At 40.2% G+C, this 21691-nt stretch overlaps 8 protein-coding genes and 2 long non-coding RNA genes across 14 annotated transcripts; 3 read left to right on the top strand and 7 right to left on the bottom strand.

Moving 5' to 3' along the window:
* Window positions 1-125: 125 nt before the first annotated feature.
* Window positions 126-2883, bottom strand: AT4G20980 (Eukaryotic translation initiation factor 3 subunit 7 (eIF-3)). Of its 4 annotated transcripts, NM_001203854.1 has the most exons (3): window positions 977-2883; window positions 586-695; window positions 126-196 (listed from the first exon to the last, which is right to left on the bottom strand). In NM_001203854.1, the coding sequence occupies exon 1, from the start codon at window positions 2765-2767 to the stop codon at window positions 992-994; it is 1776 nt and encodes a 591-aa protein (NP_001190783.1). In that variant the 5' UTR covers window positions 2768-2883; the 3' UTR covers window positions 126-196; window positions 586-695; window positions 977-991. The 4 variants fall into 4 exon arrangements, with proteins under 4 accessions (NP_001190783.1, NP_193830.1, NP_001031684.1 ...); NM_118216.4 differs by lacking the exon at window positions 126-196 and having other exon boundaries at window positions 384-695; window positions 977-2882; NM_001036607.1 differs by lacking the exon at window positions 126-196 and having other exon boundaries at window positions 445-695; window positions 974-2820.
* Window positions 2884-3331: 448 nt separating this feature from the next.
* AT4G20970 (basic helix-loop-helix (bHLH) DNA-binding superfamily protein) lies at window positions 3332-4652 on the bottom strand. Its single transcript, NM_118215.3, has 3 exons — window positions 4374-4652; window positions 3909-4274; window positions 3332-3626 (listed from the first exon to the last, which is right to left on the bottom strand). The coding sequence occupies exons 1-3, from the start codon at window positions 4503-4505 to the stop codon at window positions 3552-3554; spliced, it is 573 nt and encodes a 190-aa protein (NP_193829.2). The 5' UTR covers window positions 4506-4652; the 3' UTR covers window positions 3332-3551.
* A 1415-nt stretch (window positions 4653-6067) lies between these two features.
* PyrD (Cytidine/deoxycytidylate deaminase family protein) lies at window positions 6068-8520 on the bottom strand. The gene is made up of 3 exons (NM_118214.4): window positions 7319-8520; window positions 6924-7222; window positions 6068-6846 (listed from the first exon to the last, which is right to left on the bottom strand). The coding sequence occupies exons 1-3, from the start codon at window positions 7685-7687 to the stop codon at window positions 6234-6236; spliced, it is 1281 nt and encodes a 426-aa protein (NP_567618.1). The 5' UTR covers window positions 7688-8520; the 3' UTR covers window positions 6068-6233.
* Window positions 8521-8654: 134 nt separating this feature from the next.
* On the top strand, window positions 8655-10142 carry AT4G20953 (uncharacterized protein; the record flags this gene model as incomplete). Its single annotated transcript, NM_001341469.1, has 3 exons — window positions 8655-8712; window positions 8900-9236; window positions 9769-10142. The coding sequence occupies 3 exons, from the start codon at window positions 8655-8657 to the stop codon at window positions 10004-10006; spliced, it is 633 nt and encodes a 210-aa protein (NP_001329170.1). The 3' UTR covers window positions 10007-10142.
* A 258-nt stretch (window positions 10143-10400) lies between these two features.
* AT4G06975 lies at window positions 10401-10763 on the top strand. Its single transcript, NR_142069.1, has one exon. It is a non-coding gene; the product is annotated as an other RNA (long non-coding RNA).
* A 1015-nt stretch (window positions 10764-11778) lies between these two features.
* AT4G20947 (putative RNA-binding protein) lies at window positions 11779-12055 on the bottom strand (the record flags this gene model as incomplete). The annotated part of the gene is made up of 1 exon (NM_001341468.1): window positions 11779-12055. One exon carries the CDS (start codon window positions 12053-12055, stop codon window positions 11795-11797), a length of 261 nt encoding a protein of 86 aa, NP_001328206.1. The 3' UTR covers window positions 11779-11794.
* A 312-nt stretch (window positions 12056-12367) lies between these two features.
* AT4G06970 lies at window positions 12368-12667 on the bottom strand. Its single transcript, NR_142068.1, has one exon. It is a non-coding gene; the product is annotated as an other RNA (long non-coding RNA).
* Window positions 12668-13483: 816 nt separating this feature from the next.
* On the bottom strand, window positions 13484-17036 carry GHR1 (Leucine-rich receptor-like protein kinase family protein; the record flags this gene model as incomplete). The annotated part of the gene is made up of 3 exons (NM_001341467.1): window positions 13484-14312; window positions 14399-15925; window positions 16037-17036. The coding sequence occupies 3 exons, from the start codon at window positions 17034-17036 to the stop codon at window positions 13726-13728; spliced, it is 3114 nt and encodes a 1037-aa protein (NP_001320016.1). The 3' UTR covers window positions 13484-13725.
* A 44-nt stretch (window positions 17037-17080) lies between these two features.
* AT4G20935 (uncharacterized protein) lies at window positions 17081-17900 on the bottom strand (the record flags this gene model as incomplete). The annotated part of the gene is made up of 3 exons (NM_001341466.1): window positions 17081-17191; window positions 17649-17721; window positions 17824-17900. Coding segments are annotated over 3 exons (261 nt in total), but the record flags the coding sequence as incomplete, so codon positions are not given.
* Window positions 17901-18657: 757 nt separating this feature from the next.
* Window positions 18658-21513, top strand: AT4G20930 (6-phosphogluconate dehydrogenase family protein). Of its 2 annotated transcripts, NM_118211.5 has the most exons (10): window positions 18658-18841; window positions 19153-19241; window positions 19348-19462; window positions 19649-19799; window positions 19929-20011; window positions 20143-20238; window positions 20370-20512; window positions 20615-20699; window positions 20807-20886; window positions 21050-21513. In NM_118211.5, exons 1-10 carry the CDS (start codon window positions 18728-18730, stop codon window positions 21135-21137), a joined length of 1044 nt encoding a protein of 347 aa, NP_567617.1. In that variant the 5' UTR covers window positions 18658-18727; the 3' UTR covers window positions 21138-21513. The 2 variants fall into 2 exon arrangements, with proteins under 2 accessions (NP_567617.1, NP_001329408.1); NM_001341465.1 differs by lacking the exon at window positions 19153-19241.
* Window positions 21514-21691: the final 178 nt, after the last annotated feature.

Here is a 21691-nt window from a genome sequence, read left to right as displayed (position 1 = left end):
TCTTTCGAGATTAGATTTTGCTTAATGGAGTATGTTATTATGTTTTGGAGATTGAAGGGTTTAGAGACAACCTATTTAAGAGGAGGCTTTTGGGGGATGTTTGTTCTGCTGTTCTGATATGGTTTTTGCCGTTGCTACGATTATTAGTTAATAATCTGATGTTACTATTGGAAACATGAAAAAAAAAAAAAAAAAACTGAATGCTTAGTAAAAACCATTTTGGTTGAGTTTTCTAATTTGGGGTTTATAATAATAAATATATGTGAAGTATGTCGGTTTAACAGAGATTAAAACCGACCAGGACAATAGGATCTATGTCAGTTTAACAGAGATAAAAACCGACCAGGACAATAGGATCAAGCTCATAAGAGAATACGCCAAACGACCGAAACAAACAAAAGTTGGAACCATAAAATACCAAATTTTATAAAACTAATGCAAAATGATTCAAGAAAATTTGGTGGCTATAAGAGTCATAGTAAAAAGATTTCTGTTCTGTAAACAATCCGTAATGATTTTCCAAAAGATGTCACGAAGATAGTGTTCTACAATCTCATTTCTGACTTAAAATTACAGCAGTACCACAAAAATTTGAAAAAGGACAAGATAATTAAAAAAGGAACCTCCATTGTTGTTGTTTGATTGAAGCTTCAACTCTCAAAAGAACCCAGAAACGAAAGGTGTAGACTTTGGACCTGAAGAATATAGTATCCAAATTGTGAATGACGATGCTTCATACGACGTTTATACTTATAATAAAGATCATCAATTAATCTAAGTCACCAGTTTCTAAACTATAAGAATGAAATTCAGATGAATAAGAACAAGATTCTATGGCTAAGAAGTAAGAACCAACTTTCTGCATTTTCTTGGGTTCTAAGTATAAATTCACGATCCTAAACAAGTGTTCAATCAAATCCAACAAGCATATTATGGTAACCGCCTTTTGAATTTGAGAGTTGTTTGTATGAACTACCTGACTTTATAACCATCAAGCTTGAGCATCATCAGCTTTCTTCTCCTCGGTTTCTTTAGTTGCAGCTACACTTGCTTCTGCTCCCTCTGTGTTTTCCTCAGTTGGCTGAACCTGTTCATCTTCAGGCAACGGTTCCTCAACGTAATCATTCTCGAAAGCATCAGGTGGAACCTCATAAATCCTCACTTGAGGCTTCGATGGATCCTTCACAAGAACATACTTCCCTTCGCTTAGTTTCATACACAGATCAACTATGGATTTCACAATCCCCCACATGTTAGAAGTGTTGAGATTAATCTGTCCAGCGAAATCCTTCGGCTTATACCCCAAAACAGATAATATAACATGGTTGAAATGATCACGAGGATGAACCCTAGAGACAAAACCAATCTTCATCATATCAGCATTAGCCAATAAAGCTTGTGCAGTCCATTTAGCCAACTTATTTCCATTGTTCTTCAATTCTGTAGCTAAAACCGCACCTCTCTGAGTTTCAAGCTTCTGTCTCCAATCAACACCAGAGTACTTAGGATCAAACTCGTTAAGAGCATTCAAAGTAAGAAACGACCTTTGGTTGTTGAGATCAGCAACACTCTGTAACTCACACCTCGCAACAAGATGCATATTATCATCAAGCTTCCACCTTCTATACCTATAAGCAACAGAAGCAATCTCTTCACCTTCATTAGCAAATGGATTGGCTTCATCAAAAGTTTCCTTCTTTCCATCTCTAACCAAAACCTGCTGCGAAAAGTTCTGATTGATGTAAGCAGCTTCCACACCTAGAGAATGAGCAGAATTGATATCATCTTTAGACTCAGGCAATGGCTCTTGAGATGTCTCATGCACAGACAACAAATCAAGCTGTGATCCATCTCTCTTGTCAAAGAACAGTTTGTTACCAACACGTTGAATAACAATATCCCAAGAGTAAACAGATCTAGGAGCACACATAAGAGCAGCTAATATAGCATCAGTAGCGAAAACAGTAGCTTTGTCTTCCTTAGCTAAACGCCTAATCACAGGATCATCACTAGTAGTGACTTTGAAGAAGTTCCTGTTCTTGAAACGCTCGAGTCTGCGTTCGTTTTTCGGCGTTATGCGATCGAAAAGGCGGTTGTAGTACTCAAGGCCACCACAGAGAAGAAGATCTTCTGGTTCTTGAACTGTGTACGAGAGCTTCGAGAATGTTGAGAAAGGGATCTGCTCAAGCATGTTCCACTCCGGCTGAATATCAACGGATGATTTGAAAGCGGCAGCTTCACGGCGTTGGTGATGGATGTTGTTACGGTTGTTATTGTAGAGACGATCACGACGAGCTCGTTCCTTCTCAGCATCACGCTTCTTAGCTTCAACTTCTTCATCTCGCCGTTGAGGAAGCTGATTCCGATTGTGGTGAGGATTGAAACGCCATTTAGGTCCGAATTTAGGACGCGGCGGAGGTTTACCGTCGACGAGACGGAAAGCTGCGTCTTCGTCGGGATTACCACCGGAGGAAGCGAGACCGAAGCCTTCGTCGATTGCGAAAGCGGAGAAATCGAAAACTGCAGACGGATCTGATTTGGATCCGGTGTTAGGACGAGCGGATGGATTAGAGAGATTGCGAGTCCAATCAGCTACACGGCCGAGCTTATCGGAACGGGAGAAGGAAGCGAAAGGAACGTTCGGGAGAAGATTAGCGGCGGCGACGCTGGTGGGAGAGGCGGAGGAGGAAACGTCGGAAGCGTCTGGAGGTCCCCAGCCATCGGAATTGAAAGGAACGGCGACGAATTCGAAAGCTTCGGTTACCATTTCTGAGAAGATAGTGTTGCAGCTGTGTGTGTGGAAAGCGGAAACCCTAATTCTTTAGTCTACGTTGAAGAGAGAAGGTACAAGAAAAAAACATTTTTGTTAATGTTTGGGCTCATGGGCTTTAGTATTCTTCAAAACCCATATATAACACTTGAAGTCTTAAATCATGTTTTTCATTTCTGACTTTGAGAAAAAAATAAAATAAAATAAAAATTTAGAATTCAAATTCATCAATTTGAAATAGTATAACACATTTTTTTTTGATAAACTCTATTTGCTGATCTGGTCAGCTTCGATAGAAACGCACCAAAGTGCTCCGAAGTAAACTTTTCCCGAAGGACCACAACACTATCTGTCCCGAATTTAAATGTTTTCTAACTAATACCACGGGATATTCAAACTCGGATCTGAGAGTTTCACCTATCACCAAAGTTTCTCCTATCACTAGATTACAAATGCTTGGGCAAGTATAACACATTGAAAAAAGGTGAAGTTATTTCGCTCGTTCATGTATTAATTCTAAGAAACTTTTTTTTTTGGTTTCGTTCTTGAAAATCATCATCCTAAGTTTCATATATTTCACAGCTTTGTTGATACCAAAAAACAAAATATATTTCACAGCTTTAAGTAGAGAAAAGTATATATTATGCTTACAAATGAAACATCACTCTCACAGCACATGATACAATTCAAGAAAAGGAATCTAGCTAACACCAAAAATAATTCAAGAAAAGGAACAAAAACATAGAACTTTTTTTTTTAATAAAGGAACAAGGAATCAATATTAGTGAACACTGTTCACAATCTTCTCCAGTCTTTCAGGAATTTGACTCCTAGCTCCATAATCGTGTTCTTCCACCTATATAAAATATAAATTAAATTTAGTTTACTAACATATGGATATTAATAGGAATCAGCTAGTAGAAACTTAACAATCAGATGGGAACATGCAGCTTCTTAGCGTTTTTGAGTGCAAGTTTTATTAAATATAAAAACAACAAGTATAAATATCATTCCCTAACTTTGAACTCATTCCCAATGTGTATACAAGCTGGATTAGACCTAGTTTTAACATAGTAGTAGTAGCAAAGTTTGATTCTTAAATTCCATTGCAAAAAATGTTTTACTTTCCGAATTATACCTTGCAGTGAAGGGTGTGGAAGACAGCATCATCAACAATGGAGTATCCAGCATGAGTGATCTCAGCTCCTAATTCCTCGGTGAGAACACGAATGATCTCACAAAACATAAACTTGTGTTCCAAGCTTGTCACAAGAAAGATGTGAAAAATGGAACCAGTTTCTTGAATCTCGATTTTTGGCAGCTTTCTTGGCACGGAGACATCGACGCTCGACGAAACCGATGAAGATCCGACGGAATTCAGTTTCTCCAAAGTTGTAGTCGCAACGAGGTTCCTTTTCCTTTCTCTCTTTTTCTCCACGTTCACTTGTAGCTTCTTGATGTAGTTTGCAGCTTCATCTAGCTGATCAGGTAGTGTTAAAGGCTCCTAACATGAAATAATAAAAGAGTTTAGAATATTAAGATCATCACCCATACATGGAATCTTAGATTATATAAGCATATAAGAGGGCCAAGAGGAAGAAACCGTAGAAGAATGATGAGGAAGAAGAGAGATGAGTTCTGAGTAGAGAGACTTCATTTGCATCCTTCTATTTTTCTCAACCGTTTTGCGATCTACAGATCTTGATTGACCTGTGTTTGAATGGCTCGGCTCCATTTCTTTTTTTATTCCTGAATTGTTTCACATAGACCATGATAACAAACTCAATGTTAACCAAGCTTATATAAAGAAGGAGGTTGGTTTAAGTGACATCTGATAATTAGTTTGTGCTAACTATTTACTGGAAAAGGGTTTGTAATATATATGTACCAAAGACTAAAAAAAAAAAAAGCAAAACAAAGTGGAAAAAAGTAAGTTCTTTAAATATATATCTTGACTCGTCGTTATGGTCAATTATATATTTTATGTGTTCATATATAGTTTTTAATGGTTCTGTTAATAGTTTCAAATTGGATTGAGAATCAACGCTAGTTTATAAGGGCATATGTTAAGCTATTTATCTACAATTGACTCAAATAAGAAGCTCGTTAACTCTCACATGATATTAAACCTCTCATTAAGAGTGAAAGATAACCAACATTACTACAAAAGACAAGAATCATCCACATATCGGTAATTGATTTTGCATAGAAAACTCATCATCACGTAGTTTTTTGAACAAATAGTCCAAAGTAAAATCTTTATAAATTAATACTTGATAAACTAATCTATTTCCCGGGTCTCAAATGGATCGTCTTAAATTGTTTCATATCTATCAATTAGTATTTTTTTATTATCATAATTCCAACATTAACTTATAGAATTTCTTTTTGGTAATATTTTGAATTTTGGACCATTACATTGCATATTTTGATCAATAATTTTGACTCTCATATATAGCGTATGTTCGAACTTGAGTTCGATATAAGTTACTCAATTCTCCAATCGGTTGAGTTAATCGTAGTTACAGTCACTTGCTATAGATATTTTTATATTTTATGACATTTGCTTAACAAATTTTTTTCTTTCTGCATTCCGTCATTGGAAAATACTTGTATAAATGCAAAAGGAAGAAGGATAAAAGAAAAAGGTTATGAAGTGGAGAGTGGTGGGGCTGAGTATGGTCAACTTTTTCGCTCAGGCGATTGCGTGGATTTTGTTGAACCACTCGACCATTGTCGACATAAAAGATATCCTCTTAATCTTTTGTTCCATCACCAATTTGTGTACCAACAATAACATTCATACTACAAATTTTCAGATTAATAGTAAATGATTAACTCAATTGAAACAACCATTATAAAGAGAGATGGTGTAACTGTAGAGTAATTTTTTAATACAATAATGCTATGAAACAATAAGAAAGACTAAAATTCATGCTATTGTAAATCTTAAATTTGAAGTTAGGAACTTAGGATTGTTAAATCATAAAGTGATTTAAAATTGACTATTGTATAGTGTTTATTTCGTTCTTTCTTTCGAATATCTCTAGATATATCGGTTTTGACAAAAACAAATCCAACATGGTTGATGTTTGTTGTCAGTTAGTTCACATTTCCACCAAAATCCAAAAAGAATTGTCAAATTTGTAACGCAATCGACATCAACAATCAGTTCTCATTGAATGTACTTCACATTCTATTACACATCCTTAATTTTTTTTATGGGTTTTGGTTTATGAACTCCAATTAAGAAAAAACATCTCATCTTAGGATACCCATCATGTGTAGGCCATAGAAGGTCGAATCAGATTCTCAACATGTGAAAATATTTTCTTTTGAAAATACAACATTTTCTCAAAAATCTGTTATCAATCTATTAATAATAGGATCTGTAAAACCTTAATAATACTATGCTTTAAAAAAGGTAAATATCATGACTTGTATTCATTCATACATGAAAACATCAAAAATAGCCCTCTAGCAAAACGCTTCCACCTAATTGCTTAGACTGCAAATCTTTCACATGCTTTGATTCTAACCACTTCATCGACGCGATCTGTCTCTCATCTTTTGTGCTCCATTCCGGCAAGACCTCAATAATTACTTTCTGCAATAGTTTCTGCTCAAATCCATCTCTCAGAAGAACTTCAAGGTCTTTGACGTTCCCCCTCAAATCTAACAAGACACTGCATAGTCCACGGTTGTAACAATAATCCAAAATGGAATCCAAGTTTATCTTTTCCAATACTACGGTTTCGACCCCGCTACTACTGATTCCGGATTCTGCAACCGATTCCTTTGCGGTGAAAACTACAACTTTTGGACCCGATTCTTCCACAGTGTGGGAAGAAGCAAGGATATGAGACTGTTGTGCATTGCTAGCTACTATGATCTGAATAGGTTGGATCGAAACATTAATAGCTTCTTGTGAAGAAATGCTCGAGAGTTCATCCGATAACGAGGAAGAAAGTATTATCGCATCATATTCCTGCAATAGCTTCGAGTAGTATCCACCACTATCCGAAGCCCCTTGCCCAATCTTGTCTAGCAAACAACCATTGACAGACATAGAATACCTGCAAAGATTTTCAAAACTTAAAAACAATCTATTGACTCGGATTTGTCTCCACTCAAGAGAAGCAATGAACTTTACCTGAGGGCGAGAAAAGGCTTCCCTGTTAACATTCGATGGATGAATCCCTCATTCATCTTCTTGCATAACTCTTCTTCAACACTCACAGTAACATCGATTCCAGCATCTTTCAACCGACTAATACCCGAAGAAAAAACAATTGGATTCGGATCAACCATCCCAATAACAACTCTTCTCACCTTAGCCTTAATCAATGCTTCTGTACACGGCGGTGTTCTTCCGTAATGATTACATGGTTCCAAACTAACATAAGCAGTAGCATTCTCAGCTAACTCTCCAGCATCTCTAAGAGCAAACACCTACCATACCAATGCCAACAACAACAATTCCACAAGCAAGACTTAAAGTTTGCTCATTTTCAGTAACCCAACAAAGAAAGATTGAATTTTTGTTACCTCAGCATGAGGCTGACCAGCTTTGGGATGAAACCCTTGGCCAACAATGTCACCATCTTTGACAATGACACAACCTACCATAGGATTAGGACTTGTACACCCAATTGCTCTTTTTGCTAGCTCCACACACTTTCTCATATAAAACGAATCATCGACTTCAACATCTTCTTCTCTTCTCATGGCAGCCAAAACTGGATTGCTGAAACCAGTCTGAGATTTATGTAATCTTTTGAAGAAACAGTGATTTGGGCTCTGAAGTGAAGTGAGGTTGAAAATGCGGCGAGGATTTGAGGAGAGTGATGGTAAGAGTGGAATTGAGGTTCGAGGAGTGATCGAAGGAATCGAAATTGGGAGACATGAGATCTGCATATCACTATTGAATCTTGTTCTTCACTAAAATCGAACCTCGAAGATTAAATTGCGGATTCGGGCCGTCTCCGTCAGCAGCGGTGAGAATACAGCCGAAACCCTAACATCAACGGTGGTAGAGAAATAGAGACGACGACGACGACGAGAAGATTGGATTTGTAATTGAAAGAGTCGGTTAAGACTAACCGGAAACCGTAACAGTCATAACCATCGGTTTACTAGGCTATTTTAAATTTTGTTTTAGACAGTTATACATATCCGGTTTAAGAAACACCAATGAATTGGGGTCTCAAGGGCCAACAGACTTGTCTCAATAGAGATAAGAAATAAAGAAACCCAAAACGCAAGAAACGGAAAAAAGCATACATTGTTGATTGTATTTGGGGTCTCGCCCTTCTCAAGAATTGGGGTCTCGCCCTTCTCAAGAAGCTCGTTAGCTCGCTCCTCTTCGTCAAGCTCTTCAGATCGCCTTTAAGCTCTTCAAGCTCCTCGGCTCGTCCTCAAGCTCCTCAGCTCGTCATCAAGCTCCTCAGCTCGTCTTCAAGCTCTTCCTCAGCTCGACCAACTCCTCGTCTAGCTATCAGCTCATCCCTCGACTGCAAAACTCATCTACCTCCTCGCCTAGCGGCAGTTCGTCCATTGACTGCATAGTCCACCTATCTCGTCGCCCAGCTCGTCTACACCAGCAAACAACTCGGTTTGTCCAAGTCTCTCTACCACGGTTCATCCAGCTCGTCGCACATTTGCCGGCTCGTCAACTACCTGCCGACCTACCTCCAATGACGGCCTAGCTCACTTATTCTAATATGAACTACGTGTGGCTTGATCCCTTTCTGAGGGTACGTAGGCAGCCTTTTACAAGGTTCAGCTATAAAACGAATAAACTCTATTCTTCCTCGGATATCAAGATCGTTTTCCGGCCTCAAGCTCGTCTTTCATCTACAATCGGCTCGTTCTTTTTCCATTTATGCTTGTTGAAGAAATCATCCTTTGTAATCCGTCCAATTCGCCTAAGTCGCGGGCTCGTCATTAATAGAACGATTCTTCTTCCTTCCCTAGAGATCCCATTTTCGTACTTGTGTGATTCGTGCATCAACGGTTGGCGCGCCAGGTAGGGGGATAGCTCGAAGATATCTCTCAAAACTACGACCCAGCGACGAAGCAAAGTGACAACAAACAGACTACATGGAGCATTCGATACCGACTCGTCAGGCTCTGGAAGTAAAACGACAACGTCGATCCCCGGGAGAGCCAGTCACTCGACCTCTTCATTCGATATCGCAGCATGTTCTCCGACAAGAAAAGGACTTCAAGGAACTATCGACCCCATCATCCTAGGCGATGACACTTCCAGCCGGGCAGTCAGGACAATAACACTGACCGACGAGGAAGTGCCACCGATCAAAGAGGAACATCCCATAACCTCAATAAACATACCGACCTCGTTATCACTCACGCCTAACCAAGAACAAGAGGAGAAGTCATCAGGCGGACGTCACTTGGAGAACCTCGACGATGACACTCCCAGCTCGGCAGCTCGGACGATAACGTCAGCGCACGGGAAAACTCAAATAAAGAATACTACTCGGCGTCATCTATTGTACCGACCTCGTTATCGCCCACGCCTGAATACCTAGCGTTGCAAAAAGACCAAGGAGAAGCTTCACTTAGCTGATTTCATCGCCTGGACGATACGGCTAAAGCCAACCAACGCGGCGAAGAACTAATCAACATCATCATCGATCATTTAAAGCAGCGCGACGCGATTATTAACCGCCGCCCAAGAGCACATACAAGATAAAATTAGCCGCATGCACATGAGTCGTTATTCGCATACCCGACCTACGCGAAGAAATTCAGGTTGTCTTAAACAAACCCAGCTCGGCAATTCCTCAGACCGCTATAAACGAGATACCAAGTGCAAGACCTTCACGCCCAAATCAATTGAGCCATCTCCAGGGTCCATGAGGTCGGACGCGCCATAAGAGATATCGACGATCCGACACTGACGCCAATGTTTTGCGAATACCGCAAAGCAATGACCACACCAAAACGACTAACAAAACACATCATGTCGGCAGGCTACGAGAAGCTAAACGAAAGAACCAGACGGCTCTGGACGTACACAACGACGCAACCAACCAAACGCCATTTGCGCCATCTTGCAAAGTGAAAGTAACAGCACCCGCTGGAGCTAGGCGAACTGAAGAAAAGCCAAACTCTCCTCAACAGCGAAATTCACATCGTCACTCAAAACGTCGGAGATCTCGTTCCAACGCCATCCCACTAAAACGAAGAAAACGATGCCACTTAGCATAACGTCACGTCGGACGAACGAACTGACAAGAACTAGGGCAGACATTGAGCATCGTCTTTTCGATAATTGTATCAACGAACTCGACCGTCAAAACTCGATCGTACCACAAACTCTTGCGTTGAGATAAGTAAAATTTTCATTTTTGTCGTAATTCAATTCATCATTATTCTTAAAAAGGGTTCCGCTGGACCTCGTAGCGATCGAGCTAATTTACATCGGTGTCCTGGCCCGGCATTCGATCGATAAACGAACGCACGAACCCCTTTAAGTATGCCATGTATCGGTAAAACGGTCTTGGATAAAACCTACACTTAAGGGAGTGCTAAGCCGAGCTCCGCGCTCGCACCGTTTCGACGGAATCAATAGTTTCGACAAACTTTGGTTTCGTCTGACAACCGATTAAGCCGAGCTCCGCGCTCGCACCGTTTTGACGGAATCAATAGTTTCGACAACTTTGGTTTCGTCGGACGACAGATTAAGCCGAGCTCCGCGCTCGCACCGTTTTGACGAAATCAATAGTTTCGACAACTTTGGTTTCGTCGGACGACAGATTAAGCCGAGCTCCGCGCTCGCACCGCTTCGACGAAATCAATAGTTTCGACAACTTTGGTTTCGTCGGACGACAGATTAAGCCGAGCTCCCCGCTCGCACCGCTTCGACGGAATCAATAGTTTCGACAACTTTGGTTTCGTCGGACGACAGATTAAGCCGAGCTCCGCGCTCGCACCGTTTTGACGGAATCTAGTTTCGACAACTTTGGTTTCGTCGGACGAGAGATTAAGCCGAGCTCCACGCTCGCACCGTTACGACGGAATCAATAGTTTCGACAACTTTGGTTTCGTCGGACGACAGATTAAGCCGAGCTCCGCGCTCGTACCGTTTTGACGGAATCAATAGTTTCGACAACTTTGGTTTCGTCGGACGACAGATTAAGCCGAGCTCCCCGCTCGCACCGCTTCGACGGAATCAATAGTTTCGACAACTTTGGTTTCGTCGGACGACAGATTAAGCCGAGCTCCGCGCTCGCACCGTTTTGACGGAATCAATAGTTTCGACAACTTTGGTTTCGTCGGACGAGAGATTAAGCCGAGCTCCACGCTCGCACCGTTACGACGGAATCAATAGTTTCGACAACTTTGGTTTTGTCGGACGACAGATTAAGCCGAGCTCCGCGCTCGTACCGTTACGTTGGAATCAATAGTTTCGACGAACTTTGGTTTCGTCAGAATAATCCCAAAGTTTTGTGATCGAATTCATTACTTTCGCTTCACACCGAACCGGGGCATTCCCCTAAACTGAATTCCCAGGAATAACGAAACGTCCTAAAGGTTTGAAACCGAACTCATCTCGTTCGCTTCAAAAACGACGCATCATTCGCAATGAGCACCGAGTTCACCGTTCGCACGTTCGTGTCAACGCCTGCACACTCAACCGCCACGCCGATTCGCAAAAATTCTCAAATGATCGAGTTCCACACCGGCTTTGTTTTTCAAAAAAAAAAGGGGGGGGTATATATACACATATATATATATATATATATGTATGCCAAACCTACACCTCCGTAATCGCTATACAAATCATCTCGACGCCGTTACCCCCCGAAGAATTCACCGTACAAGCTCGATGCTTACACCATTTCGACGAACTAAAGCTGCCTACGATTGCACTTGCACATTCGAATCACAGCAGAAGATCGATCATGCGCTCATCTTAAATGACGCACCGATAAAGTCGTACTCGCCCATCTCAACCCTTGAACGAAACGCACGAATAACGAAGGTTCTACGATCTCAGCCGTCGACGCCCGTGGTCTCATCTTGCACTACGACCTGATCAATGATTCGTTCCCCGACTCGACCTTCTTGACCATCTCGTCCATCTGCGTGATCGTCATCTTCCTTGCTACTCTGAAGCAAAGCAGAGTAACAAAGTTCAGACCTGAGCTCGGTAAATATAGTATAAACGCCAAATTCTCCGACCATGAGATGATGAATATTGAAGGTTTTCACCTCGTCCTTCAACTCCTCAACATCCGCTTCTAATCTCGACATCGTCTCATCCGACTTTATCTCCACCTCGCCGCCTTCGATCGACGCCTCGAGAGTCTTGATGTTTCCATACACTTGATTGAATTGAAAAACTTTGGCTCCGCCACCTTCGTATCGTCAATATAGGTCTTGATCCGATCCAATCGCTTCTCGATGAGCTCCGCCATCTTATCAACCGCCGACCTTTGAACGAAGTTGTCATACTCCAACCGACGCTCCCAAAGCTCTTTTCTCCCTGAAAAAGCACGTTCAACTAAATTATTATACTTTCCACTCATCTTTTCAACCTCGGCTCAAGATTTTGTCTAGATCGGCCAACGCTTGAGCAGTCTTGCCTCTCAAACAGCGAGCTCAGCACAAACACGAGTTAAAAGCAAAAGGAACGCCTCCTTCAAACGAAACGATAACTCCAATAATGATCATTGGCACGCAAAACGCATCGGACGAGTTCGGAACACTCGCTCGTTGTTCATCACGATTAACGACCCTCGTCTCTTCCCTCTCCCCCTCAAAGAACCACTTTCGAATGACTCGAACATCCCAACTTGAACACCAGACGACCACTTTGATCCAGGAGGCTCTTCAGAAATGTGACGGTCACGCAACACTCGAGGCGGCCCCTTTTAACCTTCCTTGTCGTCTCGCTTGACTATCACCGAGACAGCACATCGTCGTGATAGCAGCCTATACTTTGAAAGCCATGCGACGCTTCGATCTCCGAACCTTGAGAAAATTGAAAGACAAACCAAACATTGCGTCTTCCCCATGCGCGACTTTTTACTTCCTTCGATTGAGTTTCGAGCGCCTGAAATCCTGATCCACGTCATCAACGATGCATCAGGATTGGGGGGCAACTGTTAGGGGTCGGATTGGGCCTACTTGGCCCAATGCCCAAACCCAAGTCAAAACCCCAAAATAAGTTCCAAGGTTCAGCTATAAAACGAATAAACTCTATTCTTCCTCGGATATCAAGATCGTTTTCCGGCCTCAAGCTCGTCTTTCATCTACAATCGGCTCGTTCTTTTTCCATTTATGCTTGTTGAAGAAATCATCCTTTGTAATCCGTCCAATTCGCCTAAGTCGCGGGCTCGTCATTAATAGAAAGATTCTTCTTCCTTCCCTAGAGATCCCATTTTCGTACTTGTGTGATTCGTGCATCAACAGTTCCATGTTTTGATTGACGATTTCCATGTTTTGCTTACCGATTTGCATCTATAGATGCTTCTCAAAGACAATCTCGCTAGAATCTCCGTCAATATAGCCTCCGGGAGATGTATTGGTCTTTCCATTCGGACTTTGGGATTAGGGTTTCTAGGATTAGGGTCTGGAGAAAGATCATATATAATACAAAACGTAACATCTAAGTTAAGATTCCTAATTCAAAGACTCGGTTAAGTCTAACCGGAACATGAAACACAATTTAGCAACTTCCAAGAAGAGAGAATATAAATGGGAAAAAATGAAATTTCATTCACTCATGAGACATGAGCAGATTTCGTTTTTTTACAGGGAAAATGTAAAGTAAACTAACAGAAGACACAACACACTAGTACCTTGAATCAAGAACATGTTTCTCCCGAAACAGAACATGAACTTGACAAAGGAGAACACATTCAGAGGAACCAAACTCTATTGGAACCTACAAAACATAAAAAAAAAAAAAAACATTGTTCCTAAATAGAAGAAAGATCTTCGTAAATGGTCTTAATACCAGGTCTCTCAGAAACTGATCTTATACACCTCAAAGCAATCCCAAGAACTTCTTTCATGCCTTTTTCTGTTACCGGATCACTTCCCATCTCCTGAGTCAATACCGAATCAAAGCATTCTGCACCACGCCCTTCTGCAACACGTAACCTAACCCAATCGGTTAGATCAACACCTTCTTGCTCACCTGTGATTACATCTCCTGCACATCTTCCGGTTAGGATCTCAAGAAGTATCACACCAAACGCATATACATCTGATTTGAAAGAAGGTAATGGTTTTCTTGAAGCTGCTAGCTCGGGAGCTCGGTAACCGAGGATTCCTGCGTCTAGAATCTGTTCGACTGTGCCTGCTTGTGTCATGAGACGGTGGAGGCAGTAATCTGCCACACGCGCGTTTAGCTCTGCTCCATCTAAGAGAATGTTTGTTGCCTTGAGGTTACCGTGTGGAACAGCTCTGTCGAAATGGAGGTAGTTTAGACCACGTGCCACATCAACTGCGATTTTCAACCGTTGGGTCCAGGCTAAGGGAGGGCCTTTCCTGCCCGGTCGATCTGTCATCAAACAAGAACCGTAAGCTTGATGAAAAATACTGCACATACATATAATACTTAGAGAAGTTTATTGAAAGGAGCATTACCGTAAAGGAAGCTGGCAAGGCTTCCAGGCGATATATAATCTGAAAGAATAAGCTTCTCGTGTTGCGTTGGACCCCAATAGTACCCTCGGAGAGTCACAACATTAGGATGTCTAATGTTAGAAAATTTCTTCACCTCTTTAGCAAACTCCTTTCTCTGCTTTGCCACTCCTTCTCTTAGCCATTTCACTGTTAGAAACACTCCATTATCCAGCGTTGCCCTGTAAGAAGTGCCGTGGCTACTTCTTCCCAGAACTTCAGCTGGTGCCCTTGATAATTCCTCTGGAGTCAACTTAATTGAATCATCCAGAAAATGCAGCTCTCCCACAAGTCTATCTGGTGACCTCACATCAAGCCGTGCTAGTTGCTGATCAGCTGGGAATGAATCTCCTGAGCCAGGTGACCAAGACAAATTGCTGGTCTTAGAAGGAGAGAAGCCGGTTGCAACAGCTAGTTTTTCATCTGGACTGAGGATTTCGGATGATGAGCCTTTTCTTGAAGCAACCAGATCCTCAGCAGAGACAACCATACCACCTCCGCTGCCTGAGGGGATAGTTTGAGCCCGCCTATTAGTTTCTTTACCAGTAATACTACGTTCTTCGCGCCTTCTTGATTTGCAGATGCAGAAAAGGAGGATAGCCACAAGGATGAGAATAATTAGAGCAACAGCGCAAGAAACTATTATGACAACCTTAACAAGTTTGTTCGTGGATTTATTCTTGGAAGCTTCTGATGCACTTGATCCAGGGGACCCAGCAGGCAAGACGAGCTTGCTGTTTCCAGGATAAAAGGAAGGCGGAGGGAAGTTCTTCAGATTCTCTGGCACAGTCCCTGATAGATCATTATATGACACGTTGAAGGCCATAATGTTGCTAGATAAGTTGCTTGGGAGTGGTCCAGTGAAATGATTCTGGGATACGTCTAATGAGCTTAGAGAGACAATGTCATTCATGGAGCTAGGCAAAGAGCCAGACAAATTATTTGCTGCGAGATTCAGCACTTGAAGATTGGTTAAAGACCCGAATACACCAGGAAGATCCCCGTCAAACCGGTTGTGAGAAAGATCAAGAAGACGGATTCTGGAACCAGAAGAAGGCAGGGGTCCGATGTTACCTGTCATGCCATTGTTTTGAAGGTGGATTTCCTCCAAAGTGGGCATGGATAGTAACGCACCTGGAATTGGCCCTTCTAAGCTGTTAGAACTTATATCAAGTACCCGAAGCTTCGGATAGTGAGTTGGAATCCGTTCTGGAAGTGAGCCTGTGAGCTTATTGTAGGAAAGATTAAGATGATTTGCTCGCAGAAGCTGGGGAGTTGCGTCTGGGAACGACCCAGTGAAATGGTTCTGGCTTAGATCAAGGTACTCTATATTCTCCCATTTTGACCATCTTGTCAGATTTCCTTCAAACTGGTTGTTTGAGAGATCGAGTAAAACACATCCCCCAGTCAAGAGAGGAAGCTCCCCGGTCAGTGAATTTGAAGAAAGATCAAGGGTGTGAAGAGTAGTTGACATGATAGAACTTACTGGCCCTGAAACACAAAAGGAAAACCAATAAAAAAATATTAGATTTCTAGTTTTCTTGGTGCCACCGTTAACATATAACAATTTCCACTATGTAGAAGATAAAGCCAAGAGCATACCTGAGAGATTGTTGCCACTTAAATCCAGCGTTGTTAAAAGCAAAGAGTCACCTTTTAACAAATTATTGGGAAGGGAACCTGAGAATCTGTTGTTGCTAAGCTTGAGAACTTCAAGATCATAGACATAATTGAAACCTGGTAATTCTCCAGATAACATGTTGTAGCTAAGATCCAAGACTTTTAAGTTCTGAAACAACTGAAACCCACTAGTCAATGAACCTTCAAGCTGATTATGGCTGAGATTCAAGTGCTTGATACTCTCAGAAACACCAGGTAACAGTTTCCCAGACGTCGTCACCAATCTGTTTCCACTGATATCGACATAGCTCGCATTCGTTAAAAGGAAAAACTCCCCATCAAGATTACCATCAATTGAATTACCATGCAAATCAAGCACTTCAAGACTTGAAATCAACTCAAAGCCCCTTGGCATTTTCCCCGTGAATCCATTAGAAGACAGATTCAAGTACAGCAGATCGTTCAGCCTTGTCAAGGACTTTGGCAAAGGTCCAGATAAGGAGTTGCTACTCATATCCAACGACTGAAGTGAAATCAAACCACCCATAGACTCTGGAATCTCACCAGAAAAGTTGTTACCAGATAAAGAAAGATTCCTCAAGCTTACTGATCTACCAATCTCTTTAGGCAATGAAGAAGAGAACAGATTATCTGATAAATCCAGGAACTGGAGGCTTTTGAAACTGCCTAAATCATTTGGCAACACACCAGAAAGGGAATTGTTTGACATAGATAGCTTGACAAGCTTTGTCAAGTTGGAGAACAGACTGAAATCAGCATCAGCAGTCAAACCCAAATTATCCAAAACAACACCAGCCACATTACCGCCATTGCAGACAATACCATTCCATGAAGAAGGACAACCATTGAAGTCAATAGACTCATCGTTCCATGAATTAAGGACAAACCCTGTAGGGTCATGTTTGATGCCTTTCTTGAATTCAAGCAATGCCATGATGTCCTGTGATGGAAGTTGCCCCATTGCAGATAGAAAAAACATGGAGAGTAACAAAATCCTAGAAAGATTCATCCTTCCTTGACTTCAAATCTTTTCCCCCAAAAAGCTACAGTTTTTGAAGAATCCCAACAACTTTTCCAGCTCACCAACGCAGAAAATTCATGGAACCCCAAGTAAATCTGACATAAAACATAATGAAATAAGACAAAACCCATCAATGTTACCAAAAAAAAGTTTAAATCTTTCTGCAAAAATCAACAATACCAGAAATTTCACTCTGATAAAAAAAAAAACAGAAGCTAAAGAAAGAAACTTTACCTAAGATGAACAAATCTTCTGAGAAACCCCAATCAAACAAAATGCAGTAATGCTACTGAGTGAGAAGAGACAATCTTCACTCAAAGGGAATCAGCTGAAAAAAACATTAAATGAACAAATGGGCTATTCAATATTTGGGTCCCATTCCGAGATCTAACCTAACTCCAAAGCAAAGAGATAAATGAAAAGTGAGGATTTTTAAACTTACGGGGATGAAAAAAGCTTCTCACTGCAAGAACAATGTCGACAGAGTTGAAGAAGAAGGAAGACAAAAACTTTAAAGCAGAATCATTTTGTTCATTAGCTCATGAACTGCACGGGGTTTTGGATTAAGCTCAACAGTGTTGTAGACTGAGTCACTGAGCTAACTGAGGGAAATCTTTGTGGGTCACTTTAAAAATTAAAAACCCTTAAAAGATTGTCACTGTTTAAGAACAAAAGAAAGAAGCCAAAACAAAATTAAAGATAGAGAAAATGTTTTGCTAGTTTTCACGTTCGACAGTGACGAACGACAAGGACCTTGTAAAAGGGTAAGTCTTGAAGCGTGTGAACGGACACCAAATCAAAAACCCTAAATAAAAAGTAAAATAGCAAGAAATTATTTTCATGGGTTCACGAGAAGAAAATTATATATTAATTTACTTTTTCATAGTCTTTTCAGTGAGGAAAGATTTAAAATATAGTTTAATTACCCGCCTGGAATGGCCCGGGAAAGGAATCCAAAAAAAATGAAAAAAGCTACTTACACTAATGTTTTTAGTGAGTGTGACCATGGTGGACGTGAAAGGGTTTATCCAATATGGTTATGAGTCTATGTCCTTGCCTTTAGTGAGAGAGATTTACAGCATTGGGAAAATAAGCGAAAATTGCGCAGTGTTCTAATAAATTTTGGTAGAAACTTGCAATAAATGAATTTACATAAATAAATAATAGGGAAAATAAAAAGAGTAATGAGAGTTCGGAGTGAATGTTATTTACACCAAAATACAGATATTAAAAGCTTGCAAGGAAAATGTGTAGTAAATGAAACATGATTTTTTGAACAATCCAGAAAAAATAGTAATGAATATTCGGACAAATAAATATTTTTGAAGTTGATACCACATTAATTAGTAGGAAAATGTAGAAGCGAAATAAATACCGCGTAGGAAAATGGGTCCCACATGCTGACTACGTTGACTAGGGAAGACCGGAAGAGACAAGGGCATCAGACCAATTATTTGGGTTCTACTGATAATGTTGAAAGTAAATGTCCGGGTTCAGAATAAATTAATAGTTAAGGGGTCATAATTCAAAAAACAAAAATCTGAGTGTTTTGATGAGATTACACACTTACGTCTAAAACTCACTCTCATTTGCTAATTGTTAACTTGCTCTGAGTTTGAAGAAATTCATCAATGGCGATTCGCAGAGCGCAAACTCTACTTTGTCTTTCTAAATTCAAAACCAATTTCGTGTCTGGGTCGCTCCACCGGTTCTCTTCTTCGTCTCAAAATTCAAATCAATTCCAGGTTCTGCTTTTTAAATTGTCTTCATGATCAGAAAACATAATCTCTTTTCCTCATAAGTCACCTAGAATTTTATTGAAACGTTCTAAAACATGATCCTTAAGGTAGTTGGAATAAAAGATCTTAACTTTTGTAATCTCGAGCATAGTTAATAAGAATTTTAGTGGCCAAATTGCTTATTGATCTTGACCACTTATCTAAATTCATCAGTTCTGCAAAAAAAGTTGTCTGGATTAGATTTTTAACAGCAAAATTTGTCTGATTCAGTACCCAAAATTTATGTAAATGAAGTCTCATTTTTGCTGTTTTGTCAGAATGTTGGTTTCATAGGACTTGGAAATATGGGATTCAGAATGGTGAATAATCTAATTAGAGCTGGATATAAAGTTACCGTTCATGACATGTAATGTACTTTGAGTGCGTTTTGCTGCCTATCAATTTTCATATTTGGTTAATGTTGATTCCTTTGATTAACTTTCTTGTGCATATACTTGTGTTTGAATTTTCAGAAACCGTGATGTTATGAAAATGTTCACTGAAATGGGAGTCTCTTCTAGAGAAACTCCTTATGAAGTTGCACAAGATAGCGAAGTTGTGATTACAATGTTGCCTTCATCATCTCATGTAAGTTATTTACCTTTAGCAATAGTTTTATATGAAAACAGTTTGAAAGATCGTCCTGTTAGCTGTATGATTAGCTGCACCTAGTCTACGAGATAGTATTGTTGTTTACTCCTGGTACTGAAAGAATGTTAATCTTCAATTGATTGGATGATTTTTATGAAGGAAAAAAAATTGTGATTGATGTAGGTGATGGATGTGTACACAGGAACAAATGGGTTGCTTCTTGGAGAAAATGATATAAGACCTGCTTTGTTTATAGATTCATCCACTATTGATCCACAAACAACTCGAAAAATCTCACTTGCTGTTTCTAATTGTAATTTGAAAGAAAAGAGAGGTAAAGCTTAGATAGGATTTGGAAGGAAGTTAGTTTCTTCTTATGAGTTAACAACAGCTTCATTTTGTTCTTCTTGTGAACAAGTCGAGATTGTTTCATTTTCACTAGTTTCAAGCATCTTTGATGTAGATAATTGGGAAAAGCCAGTCATGTTGGATGCTCCCGTCTCTGGAGGTGTTCTTGCTGCAGAAGCTGGTACACTTACTTTCATGGTATGTTGACGACTCTCTTATCTTCTACATTATTTGAATCACATCCTTTATATAACATCAAGTTTGAAGATTATGTGTGCTTGTATACCTACAAGAGCACAATGGCATTGATACAACTGCACGTTCTGTAGGTTGGAGGTCCCGAAGATGCTTACTTAGCCGCTAGACCAATACTTCAGTCAATGGGCAGAACCTCCATCTACTGTGGTGGTTCAGGAAATGGATCTGTAAGTTCGCTTTATACCATGTTTCCGTAACTCTGTTACAGTATCTCTATTATCTTGATCTTTGGTATATTTGTCTCTACAATTCTTAAGGATAATAGACTGAGAAACGACATGTTTTGTTTTAAACTTAGGCCGCAAAGATTTGTAACAATCTGGCAATGGCCGTGAGTATGCTCGGCACTTCAGAAGCCTTAGCTCTTGGTCAGTCACTTGGAATATCTGCCAGTACTTTAACAGAAGTCTTAAACACATCTAGTGGCCGTTGTTGGAGCAGGTAAGTAAATGAAATGACCTCTTCAAATTTATAATCGTCTTCTCATCAAGAGCAAGCACACCAAATTCTTAACTTCCTTTCCTTATATTATGATAACCGCAGTGACGCATACAATCCAGTTCCAGGAGTGATGAAAGGTGTGCCATCTTCAAGGGATTACAATGGCGGTTTCGCCTCCAAACTTATGGTCAGTTTCTTAAGAAATCTCTATATCATTGATCCTGTAAAATGTCTCTAAAGCACATTTCTTTTGTTACACAAGTCTTTCATGTATATAGTGTATTGGAAATGCAGGCTAAAGACCTAAACCTCGCAGCAGCCTCAGCTGAAGAAGTTGGACACAAAAGCCCATTGATATCCAAAGCACAAGAAATGTGAGTACTTCAGTAGTCTTTTCTCCTAGAAGCTCTATTCCTTATGAGTTGTTGTGAACAAAGAAGGCTTGTGAATGAAACTTTATGGAAACAACGTAGAAATTTCTTATGAAGCAAAAAGCACACACATCAAGCTGAAGATTTTGTTTTTTTGTTTTTGCAGTTACAAGAAGATGTGCGAGGAAGGACATGAAACGAAGGACTTCTCTTGTGTTTTCAGACACTTTTACAATGGGAAAGATGAGGTCTGAGACAATCTTAACAACGACCCTGCAAAATAACCGGTTTCTTTGTGCATTTAGATTGTTGATTTTCATTGCTAAGAATAATAAAAGTCTTGGAAAGGCTGTGATGTTAATAAGCGATGTGAATTGTAATTAGTTTGAGAACATCTCTCTGGTGTTGAACATTACTCTTGGAATCACCAATCAATTAGTTATGAGGTCAGCGAAGAATAAAGCATGAAGGATCCTATAGAGAGGATTAAACAAAGCTCAGAGTCAAAGTTCTAAACTTTTCTTTTACCCGGAAAAAAGTCAACAACAATTCAAACAATAGTCACCTATGGTGTAATTACATTTCTTAACAGTGTTACTCGCTAACCAATCCGTAAATATACCATTTTCCTTATCTATATTCGTATTTAATTTGATTATTAATCATTCTTGGCTATTTACCTAAAGTTAATGAAGATTCACCTTCGTCACCAATGAGAGAACCAAACCATTTTTGCAGAATCTCCGGTACAATTACGGAAACAGTTGTTTGTGTTAATATCTACAATGTGAAATGACTACAACCACCC

Source organism: Arabidopsis thaliana, chromosome 4 (genome assembly GCF_000001735.4).
Source record: "Arabidopsis thaliana chromosome 4, partial sequence".
Lineage (NCBI taxonomy): Eukaryota > Viridiplantae > Streptophyta > Magnoliopsida > Brassicales > Brassicaceae > Arabidopsis > Arabidopsis thaliana.
The sequence above is the reverse complement of the archived record's forward strand: the minus strand, read 5'-3'. Positions and strand labels throughout refer to the sequence as shown.

Bases quoted from the DNA above. Each gene is read 5' to 3' on its own strand.
- AT4G20980 (NM_001203854.1), bottom strand. From the start codon at position 2,767: ATGGTAACCGAAGCTTTCGAATTCGTCGCCGTTCCTTTCAATTCCGAT.
- AT4G20970 (NM_118215.3), bottom strand. From the start codon at position 4,505: ATGGAGCCGAGCCATTCAAACACAGGTCAATCAAGATCTGTAGATCGC. The intron at 4,275-4,373 runs GTTTCTTCCTCT...ATTTCATGTTAG, and splicing joins TTCCTCATCATTCTTCTACG to GAGCCTTTAACACTACCTGA. The intron at 3,627-3,908 runs GTATAATTCGGA...TATTTTATATAG, and splicing joins TCCACACCCTTCACTGCAAG to GTGGAAGAACACGATTATGG.
- PyrD (NM_118214.4), bottom strand. From the start codon at position 7,687: ATGCAGATCTCATGTCTCCCAATTTCGATTCCTTCGATCACTCCTCGA. The intron at 7,223-7,318 runs GTAACAAAAATT...TTGGTATGGTAG, and splicing joins CTGGTCAGCCTCATGCTGAG to GTGTTTGCTCTTAGAGATGC. The intron at 6,847-6,923 runs GTAAAGTTCATT...AAATCTTTGCAG, and splicing joins AAGCCTTTTCTCGCCCTCAG to GTATTCTATGTCTGTCAATG.
- AT4G20930 (NM_118211.5), top strand. From the start codon at position 18,728: ATGGCGATTCGCAGAGCGCAAACTCTACTTTGTCTTTCTAAATTCAAA. The intron at 18,842-19,152 runs GTTCTGCTTTTT...CTGTTTTGTCAG, and splicing joins AAAATTCAAATCAATTCCAG to AATGTTGGTTTCATAGGACT. The intron at 19,800-19,928 runs GTAAAGCTTAGA...TCTTTGATGTAG, and splicing joins TAATTTGAAAGAAAAGAGAG to ATAATTGGGAAAAGCCAGTC.